The sequence below is a fragment of the Carassius carassius genome, chromosome 15 (genome assembly GCF_963082965.1).
Source record: "Carassius carassius chromosome 15, fCarCar2.1, whole genome shotgun sequence".
NCBI classification, from domain to species: Eukaryota; Metazoa; Chordata; class Actinopteri; order Cypriniformes; family Cyprinidae; genus Carassius; species Carassius carassius.
Window position 1 is genome coordinate 29,259,843 of NC_081769.1, and position 27,458 is coordinate 29,287,300.

Sequence of the window (27,458 nt, forward strand, 5' to 3'; positions counted from 1 at the left end):
TATACCAGTGCTGTTGTCTACGAATTTTAAGTGATGTCCAACCAACTAAATCATAAAGAATGCAGTGATGGGTAAGGGACTTTGTATTTGTTATAAATCGAAGTGATGCATGGTAAACTGAATCAACATGACGCAGGATGGAAAATGCAGCATGCATGTACAATATATCTCCATAATCAATTACAGGCAGAAAAGTAGCTTCCACAAGTTTCTTCTTAGCACTAAAAGTAAAGCAAGATTTATTTCTGTAATAGAAGCCGAGCTTAACTTTAAGTTTCTTAACTAAAGCAGTAATATGTTCATTGAAGGAAAGCTTATCATCTATCCATATCCCCAAGTACTTGTATGAAGACACTCTCTCAATTGAGTTCCCATCTAATGAAAAAAGGCTACAATTGTCGAGTAGCTGTGCTCTAGCTTTAGAGAAGACCATAAACTTTGTTTTCTGTGTATTTAAAACCAGTTTTAAACTCAATAATGTGTATTGCAGTGTCTGAAATGCAGTCTGAAGTTCCTGCACTGCTACTGAAATGGTGGAAGCCTGGGTGTAAACCACTGTATCATCAGCATATAAATGTAATTTGGCTTGAATATCTCTATCCAAATCATTTATAAAAATTGAAAACAAAATGGGTCCTAAGATTGATCCTTGAGGGACACCTTTAGTTATTTCAAGAAAATCAGATTTACATCCTTCAGCATAAACACATTGAGTACGATCTACCAAATAATTCTGGAACCATGCAACAGCCTTCTCACTTAAACCAACTGAACGTAGTTTGGTCAATAACAATCCATGATCAACTGAATCAAATGCCTTAGACAGATCAACAAATAATGCAGCAGAATGTTGCTTCTTATCTAAGGCCCCGATAATATCATTTATCACTAATGTTGCTTCTTATCTAAGGCCCCGATAATATCATTTATCACTAATGTTGCTTCTTATCTAAGGCCCCGATAATATCATTTATCACTAATTTATCACTAATATACTGCATCTGCTTCTTCCACATGATCGCATCTTGACTGAACAACTTTCTGAACAACAAACAGGCATTGTAGACATCATCTGATGTCAGCAAGCAGCAGATGTTTAGAAACAAGCCATATGTTTTAAACACTTTTATCAGACAAGATCCAGGAAACTTCATATCATCACATCTTTAACTCCGGCTCATCCGTTAGTGTTGAATAACTCAATAATCAGTTGATGACTCATACGCTGGGATGGAAAGCACCTTTGGGCACACAGAGATCTCAGCATGCCTACAGCTAATAAGCATGGAGGAATGATGATAAAAATATACAAGTGAGAGTCTAAAAATGAACATTTCATTATCTGCATTCCATAAAAGACTATGGAGCCTAGTGGACATACTGCTCATAGAGTCCTGTGAGAAAACAATATAATGTTTTCCCAGATTTAAACAAAAATCCTTTAAGCATTTTGCTGTCAGCATATCTTGGTTTAATAACATTTTATTGTACACTATCACACTCAAAAGTTCAGTAACTGAGTTAATAATACTTGTATTCAGCAAGAAAGTGTATTTTCAGTAGTGTATTTGGTTTAGGTTTTTTTTTTAAAATCAAGACAGAAAACTAACATAAGAGCATGCTTCTTGCTGAGGCTGCACCTCTACTACATCAGTATCAATATAAAGTCAACACTTCAGGCCTTATATAAACAGTCTTGGGTGACTGATAAAATACATACAACTTGGGATTTATCACATTATTTGTAGTTAATATAGTTTCAGCCATACTTTTAAGGAAAGAATGTTTCTGATGTAATGTTAGTGTGCGTGTGCTTTAATGTTAGTTTGATGGGCTTTAGCTTATCTCTCGGTCAGAGAAAGGGCTGCAGGCGCAGTCTGGCCTCGGCAGATCAAGGCAGCATGTAAAAGCCGTGGTAAAGTGTCTCTGCGTTCCCTCGGGTGATAACAGGTGAGACACTTTTCATTTCCCAGCACTCTCTAGTCTTGCCATCAATAAAGCCACATAACACAAGGTTATCAGCACTTCCCAGCATGCCCCACCCCAGATTAACACTGGGACAGAAGCTAACTTTGACAGTAAAATGTAAGAATGCCGTACTGTAATGTCATCAGTGCTGGTTACAGTGACACTAAATGTGCACAATAGCCCAAGAGAAAGAACTTCATAATGAGCAAAAAGTGAGTTGAAATTTATATATATATGTATATATGGATTAGGATATATATATATATGGAATAGGATTATAAGTTTTTATTTTATAATTATTTTCCTCATTTTTATCTCACATAGAATTCCATAAAAATAAATATATTTATAAAGTAATAAATCAATAATTAAAATAATATAATAATAATAAATCTATATATATATATATATATATATATTTATATATATATATAATATTTAATTAATTTATTATAATTATAATATTCATTTAAATTTTATAATATAATTATTATATAATATAATATAATAATATATATATATATATATATATATATATATATATATATATATATATACATACACACTTTCTACACATTTATTATAAAATAAAGTATAACCATTCATATAATATATAGCAAATCATTGTCGTACCCTCAGCACAGCTCAGTCTCTGGCTGCTCTGAGTCTGTTGTTCGTTCTCTCTCTGGGCCTGCTGGACGCTCTCTCGCTGCTCCTTGGCTTGTTGCATAGTGTGACTCTTCCACATCTTCCTCAGCTCCTCTACGTCCGTCTCTGAATCTCGGGTCAGTTTAGCCCCATCGGGGCTGCTTTCCTGTCCCGTGGCCTCCCCTGCTCCAGGGGCAGAGCTCTGAGGATCTGAGGAGGGGGTGACTCCTTCGGTCTGGCAGTGGGGTGGTTGCTGGTGGTCCCTGCTGGTGGGTGTGCTTGGCTGTTTCTGGCTGGGTTGTTTGGGCTGGGCAGTTTCGCTGGCAGGTTCTGCCTCCTCTGGCTTTTTCTCCTCCCCCTCTGTTTGGCTGCCCTCAGCTGTCTGAGGTTCCTGGAGGAGGGTCTGCACAGATTGGGACGAGGCTCCTGATGACCTGTCCTCCTGCTGTAGCTCCTCTGTTGACTGCCGCTCCTCCCGGATGGGCGAGAGCTCTGACTCGGTGAAGACGTCCTCTGAGATAGAGCCCTCAGTGCTGCGGGGGGCAGTGCTGGCGCTGTCAAAACCATCCCGCAGACGCTGATCCGTCTGATGAGAGCTTCCAGAGAACATGGCTTCAAAATCCCTGTGGCACAAACAGAGAGAATGAGAGATGCACCATCTAGAAAATGATTATTGCACACGTAAAGTTGTCTTTACTGCTATATGATGTGGCTTTTGATCAGTCCCACAGTATTCTTCAATGGTAATAGCATAAATAATCATTCAGAGATAATGTTATATGCACTGCACAAAACTTAGTTATGTCTGCAATTACATGAAATAATAATAAATAAAAAACATATATATACAACCCGAATTCCGGAAAAGTTGGGACGTTTTTTAAATTTTAATAAAATGAAAACTAAAGGAATTTCAAATCACATGAGCCAATATTTTATTCACAATAGAACATAGATAACGTAGCAAATGTTTAAACTGAGAAATTTTACACTTTTATCCACTTAATTAGCTCATTTAAAATTTAATGCCTGCTACAGGTCTCAAAAAAGTTGGCACGGGGGCAACAAATGGCTAAAAAAGCAAGCAGTTTTGAAAAGATTCAGCTGGGAGAACATCTAGTGATTAATTAAGTTAATTGATATCAGGTCTGTAACATGATTAGCTATAAAAGCTTTGTCTTAGAGAAACAGAGTCTCTCAGAAGTAAAGATGGGCAGAGGCTCTCCAATCTGTGAAAGACTGCGTAAAAAAATTGTGTAAAACTTTAAAAACAATGTTCCTCAACGTCAAATTGCAAAGGCTTTGCAAATCTCATCATCTACGGTGCATAACATCATCAAACGATTCAGAGAAACTGGAGAAATCTCTGTGTGTAAGGGACAAGGCCGGAGACCTTTATTGGATGCCCGTGGTCTTCGGGCTCTCAGACGACACTGCATCACTCATCGGCATGATTGTGTCAATGACATTACTAAATGGGCCCAGGAATACTTTCAGAAACCACTGTCGGTAAACACAATCCGCCGTGCCATCAGCAGATGCCAACTAAAGCTCTATCATGCAAAAAGGAAGCCATATGTGAACATGGTCCAGAAGCGCCGTCGTGTCCTGTGGGCCAAGGCTCATTTAAAATGGACTATTTCAAAGTGGAATAGTGTTTTATGGTCAGACGAGTCCAAATTTGACATTCTTGATGGAAATCACGGACACCGTGTCCTCCGGGCTAAAGAGGAGGGAGACCTTCCAGCATGTTATCAGCGTTCAGTTCAAAAGCCAGCATCTCTGATGGTATGGGGGTGCATAAGTGCATACGGTATGGGCAGCTTGCATGTTTTGGAAGGCTCTGTGAATGCTGAAAGGTATATAAAGGTTTTAGAGCAACATATGCTTCCCTCCAAACAACGTCTATTTCAGGGAAGGCCTTGTTTATTTCAGCAGGACAATGCAAAACCACATACTGCAGCTATAACAACAGCATGGCTTCGTCGTAGAAGAGTCCGGGTGCTAACCTGGCCTGCCTGCAGTCCAGATCTTTCACCTATAGAGAACATTTGGCGCATCATTAAACGAAAAATACGTCAAAGACGACCACGAACTCTTCAGCAGCTGGAAATCTATATAAGGCAAGAATGGGACCAAATTCCAACAGCAAAACTCCAGCAACTCATAGCCTCAATGCCCAGACGTCTTCAAACTGTTTTGAAAAGAAAAGGAGATGCTACACCATGGTAAACATGCCCCGTCCCAACTATTTTGAGACCTGTAGCAGAAATCAAAATTGAAATGAGCTCATTTTGTGCATAAAATTGTAAACTTTCTCAGTTTAAACATTTGCTATGTTATCTATGTTCTATTGTGAATAAAATATTGGCTCATGCGATTTGAAAGTCTTTTAGTTTTCATTTTATTCAAATGTAAAAAACGTCCCAACTTTTCCGGAATTCGGGTTGTATATATATAAGAACTGCACCATTTGAATGTTAAATGTCCAACTATTTCTGTTCTATTTACTTGTTTTATTTTTATTTATTAAAAATACTTGGCCCTCCAACACAAGCATTCTATATTTTTCTCTATTCTATCTACTTGTTTTTTAATTATTAGAAAAAAAATAACTTGAGTCTATCCATTCTGTTTCTTTTCTATCTACTTTTTATTATTTGTATTTATTATTAAAAATCAAAATGGAAACTAAATTAAAATAGTTCTGTTTTTATATATTATTGTTATTTAAGCGTCAATAATAATAATAATAACAATAATAATGATAATAATGTAAGAGAATAATAATAATAATTTTTTTTTATTATTCTTACTATTTAGAAGCTTCATTGAGTTTTCTCTGAAAATGATAAGGGTTTAATCAGACCACATTGCAATGCTCCGTAAAAGGAAAAAAAAAGTACAACAATAGTACATTATTATAATTTTTTTTAAATAATATATAATTATGGGCTGAACATGACTCAATAGTTATAATATCATTGAATTTCGTAATAATAATAATACAATGTTAATAATAACAATGTTAAGAATTATTGTTTCTTAATCTCCTTTTTTTAGAAACTTCAATATTTGAATTAAAATATAAAAATAAAGATACTGTAAAATCTTTGAAGACTTCATACAACAACATAATATTAGCCCACTTTCAAATAACATGATGTTGTGTGGTGTTGTGAGACTTCGCTGGTATTGTACCATAAAATACGAGGTAATGTGACAACCATAGCATGCTGTGCATGAAAATCAACTTTTTGCTTCCCACCACTGTGATGCTTCTGTGTCAAAATGCACAGACTTCTTATCATTACTTTTCATGTGAGAATCAGATGTGGCTTCTGTACTGCAGTAAAGCCACAGCCTGAGACTTCTGAAACACAAGGGCACAATGACGTGTGTCTGTCTGGATGGTACGTGGGAAGTGGATAGAAGTACATAATCAAAACCGTTTGGAGCAATTAATAAGAGTACAGGCTAACATAAAAGTGCATAAATGAAAAGTAGGTCCCTATGTCTGTACATCTGCAGCATCAAAGGCATCTATGCTTCACATCCACAACTGAGACCCTGCAGTGAACCCCGTCTGAGCTGCATAAAACACATCATCATTCATAAACCAACAGAGGATATAAATATCTGGGGGTGGAAACGCTGCTAAAATCATTAACTTCTTATTACAAATCGAATGGGTGAGTAATTCAGACGTAGGCGCTTCATTAACCTTAAAGTAAAAATCCATTTCCTCTTTAATAAAGCTGAATGGTGGATATCTGAAATAATCATACAGAAGAGTGGTTCCTCATGCTCACCGCAGACAAAATACTGATTTGTCACATGAGAGATCGTCAATCTAGATAAGAGATCTGAAGATGAATCCAATTAATAACGTAACACAGCTGCAACTTTCATAATCAAAACCATTAGTCTGGTTGCTCAAGTCATTTTTATATTTTTGTTTTTATGGCCTATGTGCCACCTACAGGAGAGCCAGGACAAGACCTCACTTTGGCATGTGAATCTTGAACGATTAATAGTTTACCGATTTGATTTGGGAAAAATGTATGCAAATTCAAAATGATTCAGTTTGATTCATTTCAAAATTATATTCAATTTCGATTAATTATTTGATTCTGTATTTTATTAAATGAATTCATAGGATAATTTGAATACTAGGCAAGTAGTAGAGGGTATGAAGTGAGAGGTCTTACGGTGGTATGGAGTCACGGATCTTGCTGTCAGTGATCTCTTTGTAAACGGCTGCGGACTGAACCTCATCCAGTGGACACATGATGCCGTACTCCTCACAGCCCCTCTCCAGAACCAGAGGGTCCATCCGGTGAGGGTCAAACATGATGTTGTTGGGCGTCACCAGCAACACCCCGCTAACAACACCCTGTGACACAGGACACAACTACATCAGATGATCAGCCATATGATTACACATCATGAATTATATCTAAATAATTATTTATATATACACAAGTATACTATATAAACAATAAAATGTAATATTTTATATTTCATAAAAATGTGTTTTTTTGTGTGTGTGTGTTTTTTTATTAACACAACCGTTCAAAAGTTTGGCTGCTAAAAGATTTAATGTTTTTTTTAAAGACATCTCTTATGCTTATCAAGCTATTTATTTGAGCAAAAATACAGTAAATGTTTCCTTTTTTTTTTAAACAGAAAGCAAAGCTGAATTTTCAGCATCATTACTCTCATCATTACTCCTTCTAAAATGCTGATTTGCTGCTCAAGAAAGCTTATTTCTATTTGTCAATGTTGAAAACAGTTGCACTGTTTAATATATATTTCTGGTGCAGGTTTTGATCAACACATTGAATAATTCAGTAATTTCCTGATAACTGAAAGTGCTACAAAGCCCACTGAATCATTCAGACGTTAATACTGACAACACAGCATAGGGAGAGAACTTTCAGAAGACTTATTCCTTTGCACAAAAGATGACAGTGGTTAAAGAGGAATGTCAAGTCTTTATTTTAAGTTTGAAAACAGCAAAAGTAACACAAAAGTAACCCAAAAAACAAATAAATAAATGGATTATTTTTATTTTTTGGAATGGTAAATTACAATATCTGGCTCATAAAAGTCACATGTTTGTAAATCAGACCATAGTGTTCATGCTGTAGCTGTTCACTGAATTCACTCTATAAATGCTGGGGTAAAACATGAGGGCAGGCATGTTTTGACGGTGTGAGAGAAAATCATCTTCGCACTAAAATCATTACACTCCTCAGGGATAGAGTATTCACTAAGGAGAACAGATCAGTGCTGGAGACAGCAGCTCAACTCCTACACTTAAAGCAAAACTTGGAGCTCCTCACTGTTTTGCAGTCTTTTGTTTCCCCAGAGGACAGAGGAAAAGCAGGGGTCTTATTAATGACTAACCCGAGGACTCCTTCATAAGTTAGGTTTTGTGCATAAAGCCGAACGCTGACTCACCTTGCCGTCTGTGATGTACTTGCAGTTGATTTTGAGGAACTTCTCTGTCAGCGCCTCTTCTTCCTCCGAGGTGGAGGAAACCACACGGGAGGGCCGCAGGGCAGAGAAGACGGGAGGGGCAGGAACATCAGAGCGAGGTGGACCATTGGAGTCCTGAGAGACAGAGACGGGACAGTGAGAAATAAAGAAACAACAGCCACTCGCCTGCATCACATCACCTCCATTACATAATAATGACTTTGGTTATTATATGATGATTAAGTTTCTGACTTGATGGAGGGAGAGGCAGCAAATTTGACATCTTCCTCTCGTCTAAACAACATAATTGATTTATCAATATTGAATTTTTCTGTAGTGGATTATATGGTACAGACTGTATCAAAGCAGCTTCACAGAGCTCGAAGAACACGAAATAGCAGAAGCGGTTGTGGAAACTCAATGCAGACAGTTCAGATTCTGCTGTAAAGAAGGTCTGAAACACAATACTGTCATTATTTAGCTCAAGTTAGCTCAGATCAATAATAGTGTGAAGTTAATCAATCAGCGTCAATGTTGCAAGATGTGATTCAGCGGTAAAGCAACAGTGCCATCATCCAGCTTTATTCACCTCATTTTTGTTAGATTTTTCCTCCTATGAATGTAATGTTACAGTAATTTGATGTTTATTTATGATGCCCTGTAGATTATATACACTACCATTCAAAAAGTGTCCAAATGAAGTTCTTAGCAATGCATATTACTAATCAAAAATATTTATGGTAGGGAAGTTACAAAATATCTTCATGGAACATGATCTTTACTTAATATCCTAATGATTTTTGACATCAAAATCGATAATTTTATCCTATACAGTGTATTTTTGGCTATTGCTACAAATCTACTTATGCTACTTATGACTGTTTTTGTGGTCCTGGGTCACATATAATTTGTAACAAATTATTAAATCTGTCCAAAATATGAAAATAGAAAAAGAAATGGCTCCAGTACAATATATATAATTCAGTATAATATTACAAGAGATATCCATTTCAAATAAATTAACTTGCTATTCATCAAAGAACCCTGAAAAAAATGATTTTCACAAAAATATAAAGCATCGCAAGATAAGTTTTAGCATTGATAACAACATGAAATGCAAATCAGCATATTAGAATGATTTCTGAAGGATCATGTGACACCGAAGACTAGAGTAATGATGCTGGAAATTCATCTTTGCAAAATAAAAATAAATTAGATTTTAAAATAGATATGATCTTACATTGTAATATTTCACAATATCACAGTTTTTACTGTATTTCTGATTAAATAAAATTAAAATGGGTGAACTTAAAAAACATCTTACAGAGTCAAAACGTTTGACCAGTAGTGTGTGTCAGTGAAAGTGAAACTAAAAACTGAAAAAAGAGAAACCTTTTGATCTCCTCCTGGACCGGTTCTGAAACAGGAAGTAGCACAGGACTCTGGGTAGTGGTGTGTGTGTTGGAGGAGGCATGAAAACTCACAGCCGACAGCGGGAGAAGAGAGTGGGTGCTGGGTCGACCTCCTGCCCACAGCTGTCTGCCTCTCTCCGACACACACACACACACACACACACACACACACACACACACACACACACACACACACACACACAGACAGACAGACACATCTCTCAGAGCCGACTGGAGATACTGACACTGATGCACCAGTGCTGGGGTAGTGACTACACAAGAGACCACTGACTCTTCATCTCTCCTGCTCTTTCTTTCTCTATATTCAGATCTGGCAGTGTTTACAACAGAGAATCTGTCACAACACATTATAAGGCTTTTGTGAAAATCTTACTCCTAAAACACACTAAGACACAATTAGACACTTACCACTATTTATCTCAATAACAGTAATTAAAGGCAAAGGTACATGATCAGGATACTTGAGTGCAATACCGATATGTAACACTATAATTAGCAACATTTTTCAAAGACATCCTTTAGTCACGCTTCAATTAATTATTAAAAGGAGAGTTTATCCAAAAATAAAGATTCTGTCATCAATGAAAGTCAGAGATGTACAATGTTTTTGGACCCCATTAAGTTTCACTGTATGAAAAGTTTAATATTTGTCAAAATATCTTGAAAAAATCGTAGAACTGTATGAAGTGTACAGTATATCTGTGCTACAGATGTCTTGCATTAAATATATTTTTGAAGTATCTTAAACACAATACTGCAAAATAAAGTAAAAGGCATTATTAAAAAAATAATTATTATATTCATATACATATACATATACACGCACATGAAATATAATTGAAATTTTAAATAATCATTTTCTATTTTTATATTTAAAATATATGTTTAAAATATCTATATTATAAATATAAATATTGCATATTTTTAATGTAATTAAAAAATTTGATGGCAAAGCTGTATTTTCAGCATCATTACTCCAGTCTTTAATGTCACATGATCCTTCAGAAATTATTCTACAGTTTACAGCTTATAAATCACACACAAAATCTGCGTATAAATAAAGACAAACATTTTTCCATGTTCAACAACATTTGCAATTAATATTTAGCATCCAAACCACTCTCACAAAATCTTCCCTGACAAGCACAGTGGCCGTTGTTTCCCGCCCTCCGGCCTTGACATCGCACATCCTGCGTGCCGTGACAGACCGGCCCACCCTTCAGATCCCAGAATAAGCAACCAGAGAGTCAAAACATGCCTTCATGAAACCGCGTTCACATTTAACACTCCCCGCCTCTTCCAAACACAGTCTCTCCTCCTCTGGCAGCCCAGGAAGAAGGCGTTCATCTCGAACAGCGCCGTGGGGAAGGATGCCACCAGTGTAGCGTGCACGGAAACGCAAATAGCTTTGTGTATTTCCAGAGCTGTGACGCGGCTTGCTGTTTATAGCTAGCTTCATTATCAAAGCCGTTATTAACCACCGGAATACAAAAGACACATCCAGTGGTCCCAGGAAGACGTTAATTAGGAACTTAGTAAAAGTTTAAAAGAACAAATGACGCCTTCCCGGTATGCTGTAGAGCTTAATTTACGACTTGGGGAAGAAATCACAGATTGGTATCTGTTCTAGGGATGTGGTGAACTACATAATTTAAAAACTCTCTAGTCATTATGTTTTCTGAACTACTTATAGACCAGTAGGTTTAAAAAAGCCCTGTACAATTGGGCTGGACAGGGTCCTCCAGACAGCAGAAGACGCATTTCTGAAAAACCTTTTTAGGTTTAGAAAATTCATTTTTGGCACAAATTTATGTGAAGTTGCTTTGGAAAAATGTGCTATCTGCCATGACAAATCATAATATATATAAACACTAAAAAAAATAAAAAATAATGACAATCCATTTTTACAAAATAAAAAAGATTAACAAATCTTTTTTATGAACAAAAACTTAACTGATACAGTATAAAATGAATAAAAATATATAAAATGAAACAAAAATGGATTATATTAAGAATTATTTTTAAATAAAAAGACTTTTTACAAATAAAAATGTTATAAATTGAAAAACATAATAAAAATAATATGTGTACAAGAAATATATACAAATAAAAAATGACACGTCTTTTTTAAGCAAAAATGTTATATAAAAAAAGACAAGTGATTTTTACAAACGAAAAGGTTATAAAAAGCAAGTAATTTTCATTTATATTATTTAAATATTAAAATAAAAACTGACAAGTCATTTTTTTTAAATCAAAAATTTATATAAATAAAACAATCTTGTAAACAATGTTCACACAAAAAGAAGTGATTTTTACAAAAATTATTTTATCAATTATTTTACAAATAAAAAATGTTTTTAAAAATTATATACAAATAAAAAATGTAAAGTTATTTTTATAAAAAAAAAAAGTTTTCAGACCAAGAAACATAAATAAAAAAGTGCAGAAGGTGGCAATACAGATTGGATGCTGGGATCAATTCTGTAGACTGACCTAAAATGTTTCTCAAGTTTTCCATTGTTAAAATAAAGGGCATTTCAAGCACTTGTTTGTCCCAGTAGCAGCCAATAATGACATTCAGTACTAACAGACTGCCTCTTGCACAGGTGCTCAATTCATAAACAACATTACCGCACCAGATCACAGCAATCAAAGCCACTTAATTACTGCGACGCAGGATTGACGGAGCACAGGCCAGACTCAAGCACACAATGATAAAGTCTGCTGCACAAGAACAACAGCTTCTGAAGTCTTTGGGTCAAGCAGAACGTGCATTCAATGCTTCTCCAAGAACATCTCATGATTAAAAAAAAAAAGCCACTGTGGGAGAGACAGACCAACAAAATTTGTCCTCTGGCTGGGTGACGTTTCTATTTGACATGGAAGAGGAGAAAAAGTGTAAAAGTGTATCTTAATGTCCTCGAAGCCATCTGGAGCTTACCTACGCTGGGTTGGTTTTACACGGCCCCAGTGATATCCAGCCTGGAGGAGACCAGTAGCCGGATGAAAAACCTAAGCCTGGAAAAAGGCCACTAACCCTGACTGCAGGGCTGCACATGAGGGTGGTTGACATCCATGTGATCACTAGATCACTGCCAGACTGGCTACACTCCACACACACCCTTACAGTACTGTTCAACTTCACACACACCACATGTTCATGACTCATGTGCTATTAGTCCGAAGCAGTAGATGGGCCCTCAAATGCTCCACAGCTATGTAGCCATTATTATGAGATTGAGTAACACGGCAGTCGGACGCTGTCAGCTGACTCTAAGATCAACAACAGTTCTTTGAATCAACTGTCATCTGTGGATTTGTTTATATGCAGCTGTTTGCTGTGAAATATTACAACAACAACCTGCAGCTCCATCTGATGACCAGAAACGGGTTCTGCAGGGGAAAAGCCAAAATCTACCTGACAGATATCACTGAAATAGGTGTCTACATTCTGCCTGGAGCCGTTCACAATCCTTAGGTTTAGAAATTATTTGTTTCTATGGCAACGCACAAGATCCCAAAATGGATCCATATGTGGTTTTGTTGTTATTGAAAGCAAAATACTTAATGTTTAATGACTGCATTAATTAAATCTTTAAGAGCAAAATATATACTATGGATAAAGTGAAATTCCATATAGGGAAATGTAGAGGTACATTAGGGTTTTTGAGGTCAGTAAGATTTTTTATTTTTTTAAGAAAGAGGTCGCTTATGTTCACCAAGACTGCACTTGATCAAAAAATGCAATAATTTTGTCAAATATTTTTACAATTTAAAATAACATTTTCTATTTGAATATATTTCAGAAATCATTCTAATATGCTGATTTGCTGCTCAACAAACATTTATTATAATTATCAAGGTTGAAAACAGTTGTGCTGCTTAATATTTTGTGGAAAGCATGACATTTTTTATCTTTGATGAACAGAATGTTCAAATGAACAGCTTTTATATGAAATAGAAACATTTTATGTTTATATTATTTTACATTTTATTTTTTAAAATCAATTTAATGCATCCTTGCTGAATAAAAATGTACATTCCTTTCAAAAGCCTAAACTTTTGAATGGTATACATAATATCACAATGAGCCCGAAACTCACCATGAACACATGCAAAGTGCAAATTTAACATCACACATGAACTCTGTTTCATGACGAGTAACACTGGGACAAAGTCACCTTTCCTGGTGTCAGCCAACACCAGCAGCAACTGGTAATTAACACTGGCCATCTCTCTAACACACACACACACAGGCCTTCCTCCTCTTCTTTTCACCGCCAGTCTCTCACTCCCTCTCATCTTCTCATGATGCAGACTAAATTTAGCATACAGCAGAAAGGGAGGGGGAGATCAGGACGATACAAGGCAAAAACTCCTCAGGAGACTCAATTCAAAGTCACCAGATTTCATAGAGTCAATGCTGCTTGTATAGTCAGACTTCTGAATATCGGCATAAAGTCTGATCCACTCTGCAGCTTATTCTGAACAAGAACCGCCCACTTAATACAGCTCAAGAACACTTAACCAAATGTTGGTAACCAAGCTACGGACTTCTGTAGTATTTCAAGTCAAGTCTGCATTATTGTCAATTCATCTGAGGTTCAGAGGTGCATGGGGAAAAAGAAGTCTGTGGTCACTGTCAACTGTTTGGTTACCAACATTCTTCCAAATATTTTCTTTTGTGCTCAACTGAAGAAAGAAACAACTTGAGGGTAAGTAAACCATGACAGAATTTTCATTTCATTTTTTGTTGAACTATCCCCTTCAAATAGCAGGGCATGAAAAAACTAAAATTTAAATTAATTACTTAAGACAATTAAATAAATAACTTTAAAAATATAAACAAAATAAAATGAATGAATTAATTACTTTACATTAAAAATACATAAAAAATAAATAAAAATAATAAATAAATAAATAAATAAATAGTGTTCTGTGGCTCAGTGGTAGAGCATTGCGTTAGCAGCGCAAAAGGTTGTGGGTTCGATTCCCAGGGAACACATGTTAGGTAAAAAAATGTTAGCTTGAATGCACTGTAAGTCGCTTTGGATAAAAATGTCCGCTTAATTTAATAAATAAAACTAAACAAACACACAAATGTTTACTATAGTATTTTATACAACTTGCACATTCCTCAACATATCCCTCTACCATGGAAGAAGCCTACCTGGCTAATATAAATACTATAACAGATTACAGCAGCATCCACTTCTAATAGAAAATAAAATGCACTCTGTGGTCAGCGTTCACTATTGCCCTTCATTACGCACAAACATGCCAGGGCATCCACTTTAATAATTAATACAAGCCCAGTCTGAAACACCGCAATAACAGCTCCATAATTAAAAGATTGTTACAGTCTAGGAAAAGAGCTGTTGGCTTTACTAAAGTGCTTTCTTTACTCGACTGAATCAAAGTGCACCTGGGTGATGCTCACCCTGCGGTGTCTCTGGAGGACTCTGTCGTGTGCATGGAGAAGGCTCTCTGGCTGAGGAGGTCAATGAGCGCCGCTGCTTGTTCTGATAGCTGTCTACATAGACACCACCTTTTTAAGGGTCAGCACATTGTAGAAATAGATGAACACAAACGCTTCTAGCTACACAAGCTCCATATTGTGATCAAAGTGCTAGACAGTAATTTATAACACTTGAAAGTAGGTGTTGCATTCTCAGAATTGCCACAAGGGGTGCTGTACTGAAAATTAGCATAAACCCCTTTCACACTGAGATTCCAGATAATACACAGCAGGTAATGTGTCCCGGCAATTGTTCCCGGACCGTTAGATTTTGGTTCATTCACACTGCCAGTTATTTCCCTCGCACACAACCCGTAAAGGTCACGTAATGACACGTTACATCAGGGTATGACATGTAATGTATGAGTCGAAAACGCTAGGCACGTTAACTTTCACTAAAACTGGTGAATGATCTCAGCTTCAGCGTGGATAGTGAGGATTTATTATACACGACTTTGGGCTTCTTTTTTTTTAAGTTGCGTGAAAAAATCCCGGGTTGTGTTTTTTTTGGGCTCATTTTAAAAAATATGGTTGCTTGTTAGGGAAAGCTGACAAGCAACTTTGTTTCTTTATTTATGTATGTAGGACTTTTCAATATTGAATGAATTGTAGGCTCCCATATATAAAATATCTCTTGGCTTCTTGAATTCATTTTGTTACAGAGCTTCTTGAAATGCATTCTGGGATTGCTCTCTCTATGAAGAGAGAAGAGTCTTAAATTTTGTCTAAAACAAGGTGCCATCATGTCAGAACAAGTACGCCTACAATGCTGTCTAGGTAGGTAGCTGACTGGATTTTGTAGCAGGTCAGGAATCCTCATTTGATTCCTAGTACAGCACCTGTATCAGACTGCTAGACAGATCACAGCCTTCTTTTCCCAGAGGAATGGTCTAAATAGATATGTGTGAAAGAAACTAAAAGGGACGAGAGCATCTTAGGCTGCGCACACAAGTGGGCAGGTTTGCAAACGGCACCGTCGCAGCAGTCACTATGGAGACCAGGAGGCAGCGAGGTAAACCGGCCTCTTCTTTATAAGATGCTGAAGGTAAAGCCTTTTATTACAAAACAGAAATTCAACAACAAACCTACTGAGAGCGTGTAACATGAGCACAGTTACTCCACAGGAAAAAAGTAAGTAACCAAGTCTGGGCAATAAACAAAAATATTCCATATTTTTCTAACAATATACATTAAATTAAGCAATTGTAATGTTGCAATTTGAACATTAAGTTATCTTATTGTCATTAAACATTAAACTAATAAAAAGAGTGATTCATTAGACAATTTTTATTTTTAAAAATAGGTTTTATTTTTAAATAAATAAATATATATATATATATATATATATATATATATATATATATACATACATACATACACACACACACACACACACACACACACACACATACCCTTCAAGACATTTTAGAGCACACCCTTAAATATTGATTACATATTTTAAAATCTCTATGGCTCAGTCCTATTCACCACACCAGAACTGTCTAATTTCTTAGGGATTTAGATGAAGTGCATATGAATGAGGGCATGTCGACACAGCTCATGGCAGGTATTTGAATAGAGAGGGTGTGTAAATATAATGTTTGACAGTGAAAAACCACAGCCTTGAGCCAGGTGATCTCAAAACCAGCTCAAAAGCAGATTTACAGAAGTACATCCATTTGTGTCATATAAATATTTTATGTATCCACCTGTCCTTCTTTGTTAACTATTAGATCAACAGTGATATAATTGTCTGGGTATTTAAAGTGAAGCGTGTAATTTGCCATGCATTTACCAAGTTCTCAAACAGTTTTCCTGAACACTTACTTCTAGTTGTCTCTGCAGACTAACTGGGATACTTCTGGGTGTTTTACCAAAAACGTACACACTTGACCTTAAGTTATTTTATTAAACAATTACAGCTCCTATTCCTCTGACAGACACAGACCATGAAAACATAATGGAGAGTTTTTCTGCAAGACCGGCATTCTTCCTATCAGCTGATGGAAAACAAAGCACAGTGTTTCCTGACTAACAATGACAGCATCTTATGTTGTCAGCTCATGATTTCACGGTTCCATGAAGTTTCTTTCACATGAATCCTGTAAGCAAGAAAGCATAAGATACATAAGCTTCTGAAAAATAGCCAGAGATCCTTCGGTGTGAACTCATGGCACGCCCAGGGTGTGTGTGATTGTGTGAGAGTCCCTCCAGAGCACAGGTTAAATGATGAGGCTGTGTGGTGTGAAGAGGGAAATGTCACATACCGTGGCCACTTTCTCCAGGTCAGCTTCTGAGGAGGTGGGAGACAGAGGGCTGCTGGGACTGAAGGAGGGAGAGCTGCCCGCACTGGACACGTACTCTGGATCAGGAACATACAGAACCTGCAAACACAACCGCAGCGGAATGCTTCACAAACACCAGCCAGATACTGCATGCACACACACACACACACACACACACACACACACACACACACACACACACACACACACACACACACACACACACACACACACACACACACACACACACACACACACACACACTGATCTAGCTGTGTAAATGAGGTTTGCCAGAATAATTTTAGGAGGACATTTTTAGCAAGTTTGTCCCCAAATGTAAAAGTAAAACACACACACACATAGACAAAAGTTTTTCAAAATTATTTTCCACTGTACATGTTAAGGTTTACTGGTATTTACCCAAGACTTCCATTATATTTTGTTTGGGCTGTCAATTGTTGATTGATAAATAAAACAATATAGTCATAATATCAATTAACACAGAAGATAATTGAATAATTTAAAGTGAAAAGTGACGTGACATTCAGCCAAGTATGGTGACCCATACTCAGAATTCGTGCTCTGCATTTAACCCATCCGAAGTGCACACACACACAGAGCAGTGAACACACACACACACACTGTGAGCACACACCCAGAGCAGTGGGCAGCCATTTATGCTGCGGCGCCCGGGGAGCAGTTGGGGGTTCAATGCCTTGCTCAAGGGCACCTAAGTCGTGGTATTGAAGGTGGAGAGAGCACTGTACATGCACTCCCCCCACCCACAATTCCTGCCGCCCCGAGACTCGAACTCACAAACCTTTGATTGTGAGTCCGATTCTCTAACCACTAGGCCAAGATTTTTCACTTTTTTGTAGCTCAAAATTAGCCCATGAGCATTACTACTCATTTTGCCAGCACGGGTCACACACATATACATATCAAATCCACTATAATTGTATGAATTAATAGTGGATTTGATATATGAACTCAAATAATACTGTTTTAGTGTTACTGAATGTACTTTAAGTGTCTTTAGGCGAGAATGTACTTGTTTAGACTTCGAATGTGTGGTTTGTTAATAAAGATGATTTTGAAAATTGATTGAAAATCTGCTTCAATGTTTTCTGACATGTTAGCTCCAGGGTGTCAGCAGCCTGTGGCCTTGTGCCCAAGGCCAAATCACAGCCGTACCAATATACAGCCATACTGCATGGCTAATTGTGTGATATTGCTCATACACACACTCACACACACCAACACACACACTCACACACACCAACACACACACACACACACACACACACACACACACACACACATATATATATATATATATATATATATAGGTAAAATCACAGTCACCAACTTCTCATGGTAATTTTTTAATACTCTCCTGAACACAAAAACACTCAAATACACACATTTTTGATGAAATGTTTTACATGAAATGTTTTCTCTCATGCCAAACAGTTAAAGCACAGAGAATAAATCAGAAATCAAACATCTCAAAGTTCAACGCATCAAACATGATATCTCCTGGTGCTCCTCAGATCTCTGAACACAGAACAGGTGTTAGTGTTAGTGTGCAGGGCAGTGGAGTTAGTGTTGAGGAGCTATTGAGAGAGCCGAAGCGCTGGGGAGGATTACGCTAATGGAAGGAGCCACAGAGTTTGGTCACGTGATCTGTGCTGAGAACCCTCCAGCTGTACTGTGTCAGGTGGCGGTCGACCATCTCCAGCGCCTGACTCTATCTATTACCCTCTCATTACTGCACTCGCCGCCACGTGAATATCAACGATACGGACTTTAGCTTTGCTTAACACGTTTTCGTGAAGAGACACAATACTGGAGCTGTTTTGTAAGAGAGCGTTCATAACTGCTCATGCACTGACTGGAACAGAGAAGTCATTAATCACTCCATCTATCTGGTTAAATGTCATACTGGACAAGAATTGATATGCAGCTGCACTATATTAAACAGTGAGAGACCGAATGTTTGTATAACGTGTGGTAGAGATCTAATGGTAAGGGAGAGAAGCTTTGTAATGAAAGTCTGCAGATAAAGCCTGCCATGAATTCAGTTTAGAGTGTGTGATTTTCGTAACACCACAGCCACATAAAATGGCATTACTAACCTTTTTTACTTCTGTAAAGCAATGCATTTCAGAGCAAAACACGACATTCGTGTGGTAAAACAGGATATTCAATGGAGAAAAAACACACCTGACCGGGAACCACATTTCTGGAGAAGAGTTTGTTGAGCTGAACAAGTTCGTTGGGAGTTGTGTCAAACTTCAGCGCGATGTTGTTCAGCGTGTCCCGCGACTCCACCTGCACAACAAAAGCACAAAAACATGTAAAAACCAGGAGAAGGGAGAACAGGAAGATACTTCTTTAGGTTCCTCTAGGTGTACACAATATGGATGTTGTGCACTACCGCTCAAAACTTTGGGGTCGGTAACATTTTTTCATTTTTAAAAAAAGAAGTCTCTCATGAAGTCTCTCTTTGATCCAAAATAGAGTAAAACAGTAATGTTCTGAAAATAAATACATTTATTTGATTGTATTCTAAACTGCATTTTATTGCTGTAATGCAAAGCTGAATTTTCAGCATCATTACTCCAGTCTTTAGTGTCACATGATTCTTCAGAAATCAGTCTAATATGATGATTTAGTGGAAAAGAAAGATTTTTTTAATTATTATTGTCAGTGTTGAAAACAGTTTAGCCAGCACACCTCTATCCAGCAAAATAAAGTAACATAAAATAAATATGCCACAGAAAACTGGCTTAAATTTAAGACAAAAAAGTTTTTTTGACACTAAAACAAAGTGAGAAGAGAAAAACCTAACAGCAAGAGAAATGCTGCATGGTGTGAACATATTCTTCCCCTTTTGCATGTGCTGTGTGGAACTTATCGCAGCATGATCAATTCTACAAAACACTGACATGCTAAATTCCTCCTATACTCTTCATACCACCACATCACAGTTATGAAGGTAAATCAGTAGCAAAACTCGAGAGGTTGAAGATCTGATTTTGAGAACTTGTCATATTAATATTTGTACGTTAAAATTTACACTCACAGCTCTGATGTGAAAAGCTGAATCTTTCAATTTGCACACACAGGCAATGATCAAAACACCCGTGTTTTGAATTGGAAGTTGTAGATTAATAGATACAAATGTGTAGAATGACATTCACACAAAGAAAATGACATACACACATGTTTACAACATATTGCACTTTACTTCAGTTTCGCTGCACAACGTCAAGTCGGCACTTACAACCTCTCAGATCTGGAAGTACAAGTTCAAATCCTAGCGCTCTGACTTTTGCTACTCTTTTTGCGGTATTCTGTTGCAAAACTCACTTGTGCACTTGTATATGCAGATGTGAGAGAGCAGAGCTGGGGGCGGGGCTTTGGTGCGAATGAAGACATTTTATTGGTCGATGCCCGACCAATGAACAACGCCAATTGTTTTCACTGAATATCCTTAGCTTTGACAGGATTTTAAGACACTGTATTCATTTTGCCATTCAGGTATTATCTAGTAGACAAATAATGCAACATATTTTATATGTATATCCCACTGCATATTACAGAGTAAACTCGCTGTACCAGAACATGCTTTGATCTCACCGCCACGCGGTCACGTGGTTCATGGAGCTATCAATAGTACTAAAGTAAACGTTTTGTCAATATGCTTGAAATGTATTAATTTGGGATAGACAGCAGATTCATTATATTTACAGCTATTCCTAGTAATTTGTAACACTTAAAGTGCATTGATTATGCATGGATAACTACATTGACTAATGACTATGCGTTACAATAGCATTTTATACTGGAAAATGGAACAGCATTATGTTCTCATACTCCTCCTTGGAAGTTAAAATGTGACTAAACAAGTAAGTGTAACTTTTAACCAATAAAATAACTGTACTACATGTTAACTCAGTCCTGTTTAGTTAATTTGAAGAGATCATGGTACTAAATAATATGCGCAATAATTATGGTCCATGAATGACCATTTGAAATATAACATTTTCTAATATGGTTATTATTTATACTACAATAACTGTAGTATTTAGGTTTAAATTCCAGTGCAAAGAGGCACGCTTTAAATTAGAGGCATTTGGTGGCCAGAAAGATAATATTCATATGCAATTCCATTGCTTAAACACTAGATTGCCTTGTTGATGTTTAATAAATACATGTATTTAGCTCTACTAGTTGTTCAAAACAGTATTTCTGGTCATAAGTGCTTATTTTTAGGTTTTGCTGTTTAATGTACATTTAGACATTATTAAACACTCGATTTTTATAAAAAAAATAAAAAATAATAATGTTGCATTTAAAAAGGTTCATTACTAACAAGCAAATTAGGAATTTAACCCAATGAAGAAGTTAAAATTATTTTTACAAAACATAAAAATAATAAAAACAGCATTATATCGCAACTCTGGTAGAGTGATATGCAGTGGGATATACATATAAAATATGTTGCATTATTTGTCTACTAGATAATACCTGAATGGCAAAATGAATGCAGTGTCTTAAAATCCTGTCAAAGCTAAGGATATTCAGTGAAAACAATTGGCGTTGTTCATTGGTCGGGCATCGGCCAATAAAATGTCTTCATTCGCACCAAAGCCCCGCACCCAACTCTGCTCTCTCACATCTGCATATACAAGTGCACAAGTGAGTTTTGCAACAGAATATCGCAAAAAGAGTAGCAAAAGTCAGAGCGCTAGGATTTGAACTTGTACTTCCAGATCTGAGAGGTTGTAAGTGCCGACTTGACGTTGTGCAGCGAAACTGAAGTAAAGTGCAAAAGTAAATATGTCGTAAACATGTGTGTATGTCATTTTCTTTGTGTGAATGTCATTCTACACATTTGTATCTATTAATCTACAACTTCCAATTCAAAACACGGGTGTTTTGATCATTGTCTGTGTGTGCAAATTGAAAGATTCAGCTTTTCACATCAGAGCTGTGAGTGTAAATTTTAACGTACAAATACAAATATTAATATAACAAGTTCTCAAAATCAGATCTTCAACCTCTCGAGTTTTGCTACTGATTTACCTTCATAACAGTCCTCTAAACCATAAACATCTGAGGACAGTCAGATGACCATTACACTGTAGAAAATGACTTAATGTAAAGGATTCTACATAGTTCATCGTCTGTTTACTATATCATGAGTCTCTCAAAAAGTATGCAAGCTAACCATTTACATTTGTGTTCCACAGGAAATGGTTTGGAACAGGTTTGGAACAACTTGAGGGGGGGGGGGGTAACTAAACCTTTCACCCACTAAACAAAGACACAGCTCTTCTTACTGACACCATGTCTTGACAATTTTTTTCATCTTATAGAATGAAAACTGTGTTTTTGAGAAACGACATCAAGATAAAAGAAATTTAACTTTGAAAAAGATGCTTCAAGATCCTTGTGATTTGAACACAAGAGTCCATCCTGTGTGAACGCACCCTAAGAGGACAATCCAGAGAAAGCATAGAAAATAAACATGGTTCTTTATGACTGAAATGGTTTATGTCAGCACAGAGTTTTCCCAGACAGTAAAAAGCATCAGCATATCTGATACCATTCCCACTCTGAATCAGACTCTTGTGAGTTGTTTTTTTTAGAGAATGAAATAACCCAACCCCCCTATTTGCACAGAAGTTTTCTGTTTGTCTCCAGATGGGAATGTCAGTAGTCGATATTCCCAATGCCCCCATGCTAGTGCCGTCCTTTCATCCCGTCTGTCTGGCACAGAACATTGATTCCCTGCGAGAGCCATTTGAAAATGGTTCTTCCGTGGGCTATTTATTTGTAGCTTCTGGACGCTTCATTTCAGAGCAAACACAACCTGCCTTCAGTGGACACTAAAGCCTGTTGTTGTTAGATGGTGAATTTATGATTTTCTCTGCAGTCTAGACGTGCTCTATCCTTTTCATCCATGTTTTTTCCTTCCTAACTCAATCTCTGACCTTAACAGGAAGTCCCGCTGAGGTCTGTCGTCCTCTTTCTAAAGGCAGCCGTGGATAAAAATATCACCCAATATACAACACGAGCGGTGCCAGTAGAGATGTCAGCCCTTGCCAGTCGCTTCTGCTCGGAAAAAAGACACACGCAGCAGTAAGAGTCATCAGAACAGTCTAGACAAACTCAACATTTTCCTGACATGGGTGGCTCAAGGTTCCTTCTGAGGAGTAGGAAATGTGTACGGATCAAATGAAAGTCAAATGCATTCTTGTTTGAGTTTGTAGTCTTCTGCATACAAGTCAATGTCAACAGAATCAGCAAAAAAACTATAAATTAATGCAAATATAAGTACAACTAGTAAAGAAACACCAGAGCACATCAGTCCTTACACTGGCTTCCTGACATATATTCTTCCGGCAAGTAGTATACTTCTGCTGTTTAGCTACTTGACACTTGAATCTGCAGGCAGAGGCACATTTTACAATGGCTTCAAACATGGCTCACCCATTCTGAATTAAGAACACAGCAAACTCTTAGATCATTAGGATCGACTTGTTATGTCTAGGTTTGGCTACAAACATCATGAGACAGAGTTCACATGTCTCGTCAGAAGCAATATTCAAGTCCAAACACATGCATTTCTGCATTTATTATTTGATTATTAAAGTGCTCTACTAGTACATTTTATTACACAGAATTACAGGTGCTTCTCAATAAATTAGAATGTTGAGGAAAAGATTTATTCCTGTAATTCAACTCAAATTCTGAAACTCGTTTATTAAATAAATTCAATGCACACAGACTGAAGCAGTTTAAGTCTTTGGTACTTTTAATTGTGATGATTTTGGCTTACATGATTCTTTGACAGTGGCCTTCAGCTCATCTACATTGTTTGATCTCTTGTTTCTCATCTTCCTCTTCACAAAAGCCCATAGATTCTCTATTGGGTTAAGGTCTGGTGAGTTTGCTGGCCAGACAACACACCAACACCATGGTCATTTAACCAACTTTTGGTGCTTTTGGCAGTGTGGGCAGGTGCCAAATCCTGCTGGAAATTAAATTAGCATCTTCAAAATGCTGGTCAGCAGAAGGAAGCATGAAGTGCTCCAAGATTTCTTGGTAAACTGGTGCAGTGACTTTGGTTTTCAAAAAACACAATGTGGCAACACCAGCAGATGACAATTGTGCCCCAAATCATCACAGACTGTGGAAACTTAACACTGGACTTCAAGCAACTTGGGCTATGAGCTTCTCCACCCTTCCTCCAGACTCTAAGACCTTGGTTTCCAAATGAAATACAAAACTTGCTATCATTTGAAAAAAGGACTTTGGACCAATGGCAACAGTCCATTTCTTCTTCTTAGCCCAGGTAAGAGGCCTCTGATGTTGTCTGTGGTACAAGTGTGGCTTAACAAGAGGAATATGACAACTGTAGCCAAATTCCTTGACACTTCTGTGTGTGGTGGCTCTTGATGCCTTGACCCCAGCCTCAGTGCATTCCTTGTGAAGTTCTCTAAAATTCTTGAATCCATTTTGCTTAACAATCCTCATAAGGTTGAAGGTTCTCTCGGTTGGTTGTGCATCTTTTTCTTCCACACTTTTTCCTTCCTTCCTTCCACTAAATTTTCTGTTAACATGCTTGGGTACAGCACTCTGTGAACAACCAGCTTATTGGCAATGCATTTTTCTAACTTACACTCCTTGTGAAGGGTGTCAATGATTGTCAGAGACCATTTTGAAGGCTCGGCAAACCTTTGCAGGTGTTTTGAGTTGATTAGCTGATTGGCATGTCATCATATTCTAATTTGTTGAGATAGTGAATTGGTGGGTTTTTGTTAAATGTGAGCCAAAATCATCACAATTAAAAGAACAAAAAGTCTGTGTGCACTGAATTTATTTAATACACAAGTTTCACAATTTGAGTTGAATTACTGTAATACATTTACTTTTCCTCGACATTCTAATTTATTGAGAAGCACCTGTATATACCTTTACATATTTTCTATTAATTTTTTTTCAATTTGTAAATTTATATGTATGTGTGACGAGTGGGGTGGGGCCCGAGAGCCGTGGGAACGGAGCGAGGCCGGTGGAGTGATTTGGAAATGAGCAACACCTGCTCAACCCACCGATCTCGAGTCCCATGGAGGAGATCGGAAGGATACAAAAGAGGAGCGACGACAGTGAAGGCCGAGAGAGGACAAGGCCTGGACTTTATTTTGTGTTTTAGTTTTGTTTGTGCGCGACAGTCGTCCGCGAGGGGCTGTCATGCTGTTTTGTGTTTATTTTATTATTAAAGCTTAATTTGAATGTCCGCTGGTTCGCGCCTCCTCCTTCCTGTGATTGTGAAGTTTGTATATTGTTACAGTATGGTTTTTAAATAATTTATTTATGCATTCTGTTATCTTATAATATAGCATGTTATCTTATGATCCAGCAAATGTTTTTTTCAAGGCCAACACCGATTTAACTTAAATTAAATGCCTTCAAATCATTTTATCAGCAAAAACGGCTTTGAAAATTACCAATAACCATGAAAATGCCTAATATCGGTGCCGATAACTGGTCAGTGGCCCTTATACACACACACACACACACATATATATAAATAAATATATATATATATATATAAATAAATATATATATATATATATATATATATATATATATATATATATATATATATATATATATAATCAAAATAAAAATTTGTATTTACATAATATATGTACATGTACTGTGTATATATACAGTATATGTATATATAAATATACACACATAATAAAATGATTACATTACATATCAATCTTTTTTTGCATTACAGTAATGTTTTCTTTTGCATTTCAGTAATGATAATAATTGTTATAAAAACACTGTTACAATGAAAAACCTTATAATTAGCTTTGTTTTCATTATGTAAAACAGAATTTCTTTCTTAATTTTTTTTGGGATGAAATATGATCCATGCATGGTCTTAGTTCCATGAGATTCACAATTGTACGGAACACACAGCTCATCAAACTGGAAATGACATTCCAGCAAATGGTGCAATCAGGCAGAATGTCAAATCAGATGAGCTCCATACTGTTTGGGACATCACGGCTGGTGTGGCATGAGAGTTGCCATAGTGACGCTGTCATACTACCCTCATGGCACACGCTGGCTAACTGCGTTGATGATCACTTAAAGAACTAATTTTAGCTCAGCAGTCTTGGCAAGATGTTGGTGCTTTCGCTTTCACAGGACATAGATGAGCAAGCACTTACCATAGAGACATCAACCGTGCTTTGGACATTGTAATACCATGGTATTCTTTGAAAAACCATGGTACATGAATCTAAGTATTATCTGAAACCATTGGATCTCTACAGTACTTGTGTACCAGCTTGATGTCCTAATAGCCTGTTTTGGCAAAAGCAGCAGGAGGTCAAGGGGCAACTGGTGAGCCTGGTCACAAAAATTCACTGCCTTAAGCTCTTCACATTCATCCTAAATGCATTTAAAACTGCTTAGTGTGATAAAATCTCCTGTGAGCTTCATGTACAATCAGAAATGTATTTTTAAGAGCTTAAGGGTGATTTTTGCATGATTTGCTGATGCTCAATACAAATCAATGCAATTATAAATATGCACAGAAAGTCTATTGATTTTGGGCACAGTATACATCATGCATAATGAGACTATAAGCTTTAATCACTAGCTACATGACTTCAGTGTTGTTACAATGACTTTAGACTGCTACATAAATCAACTGACTCAGGAAGCATTAAAGCAGATGCTGAATCCTCACTGTTTCTCTCCGATGAGATCTCAATCTCTCTCTCTCTTTCCTGGAGTCCAACCACTTTAATTGGCCAAAGACCAGCCAATGGTGAGAACCCGCTGACCTGTGGAGCGTTATTAGTGACTGAGCAGATGGGCTACAGTAGTTTAGCTCTCCTTCAGCCTCTCTTGAGGTCGAGACTGCTTCTTGAGAAAAGAGCAATGAAGACAATCACCTGGGGCAGGAGGCAAGGCTTTCACAATGGAGGCAGTTTCTCTGAAAGTGTCCCAAAATGAAAACACTGTCATCATTTACAAATAATTTTTTTAACTGCTTTTGCTTATACAATTAAAGTC

At 37.0% G+C, this 27,458-nt stretch overlaps 1 protein-coding gene across 4 annotated transcripts in view; it reads right to left on the minus strand.

Moving 5' to 3' along the window:
- LOC132158830 (oxidation resistance protein 1-like) overlaps positions 1–27,458 on the minus strand; it is a 158,418-nt gene that overhangs the window by 21,393 nt on the left and 109,567 nt on the right. For all 4 annotated transcript variants that reach the window (XM_059568416.1, XM_059568417.1, XM_059568415.1 and 1 more), the window contains 5 exons: positions 19,566–19,673; positions 17,322–17,438; positions 8,083–8,235; positions 6,828–7,012; positions 2,602–3,239 (listed from right to left, as the gene is read on the minus strand). In XM_059568416.1, coding sequence (XP_059424399.1) covers positions 2,602–3,239; positions 6,828–7,012; positions 8,083–8,235; positions 17,322–17,438; positions 19,566–19,673 — 1,201 coding nt within the window. The remainder of the gene's footprint in view (positions 1–2,601; positions 3,240–6,827; positions 7,013–8,082; positions 8,236–17,321; positions 17,439–19,565; positions 19,674–27,458) is intronic.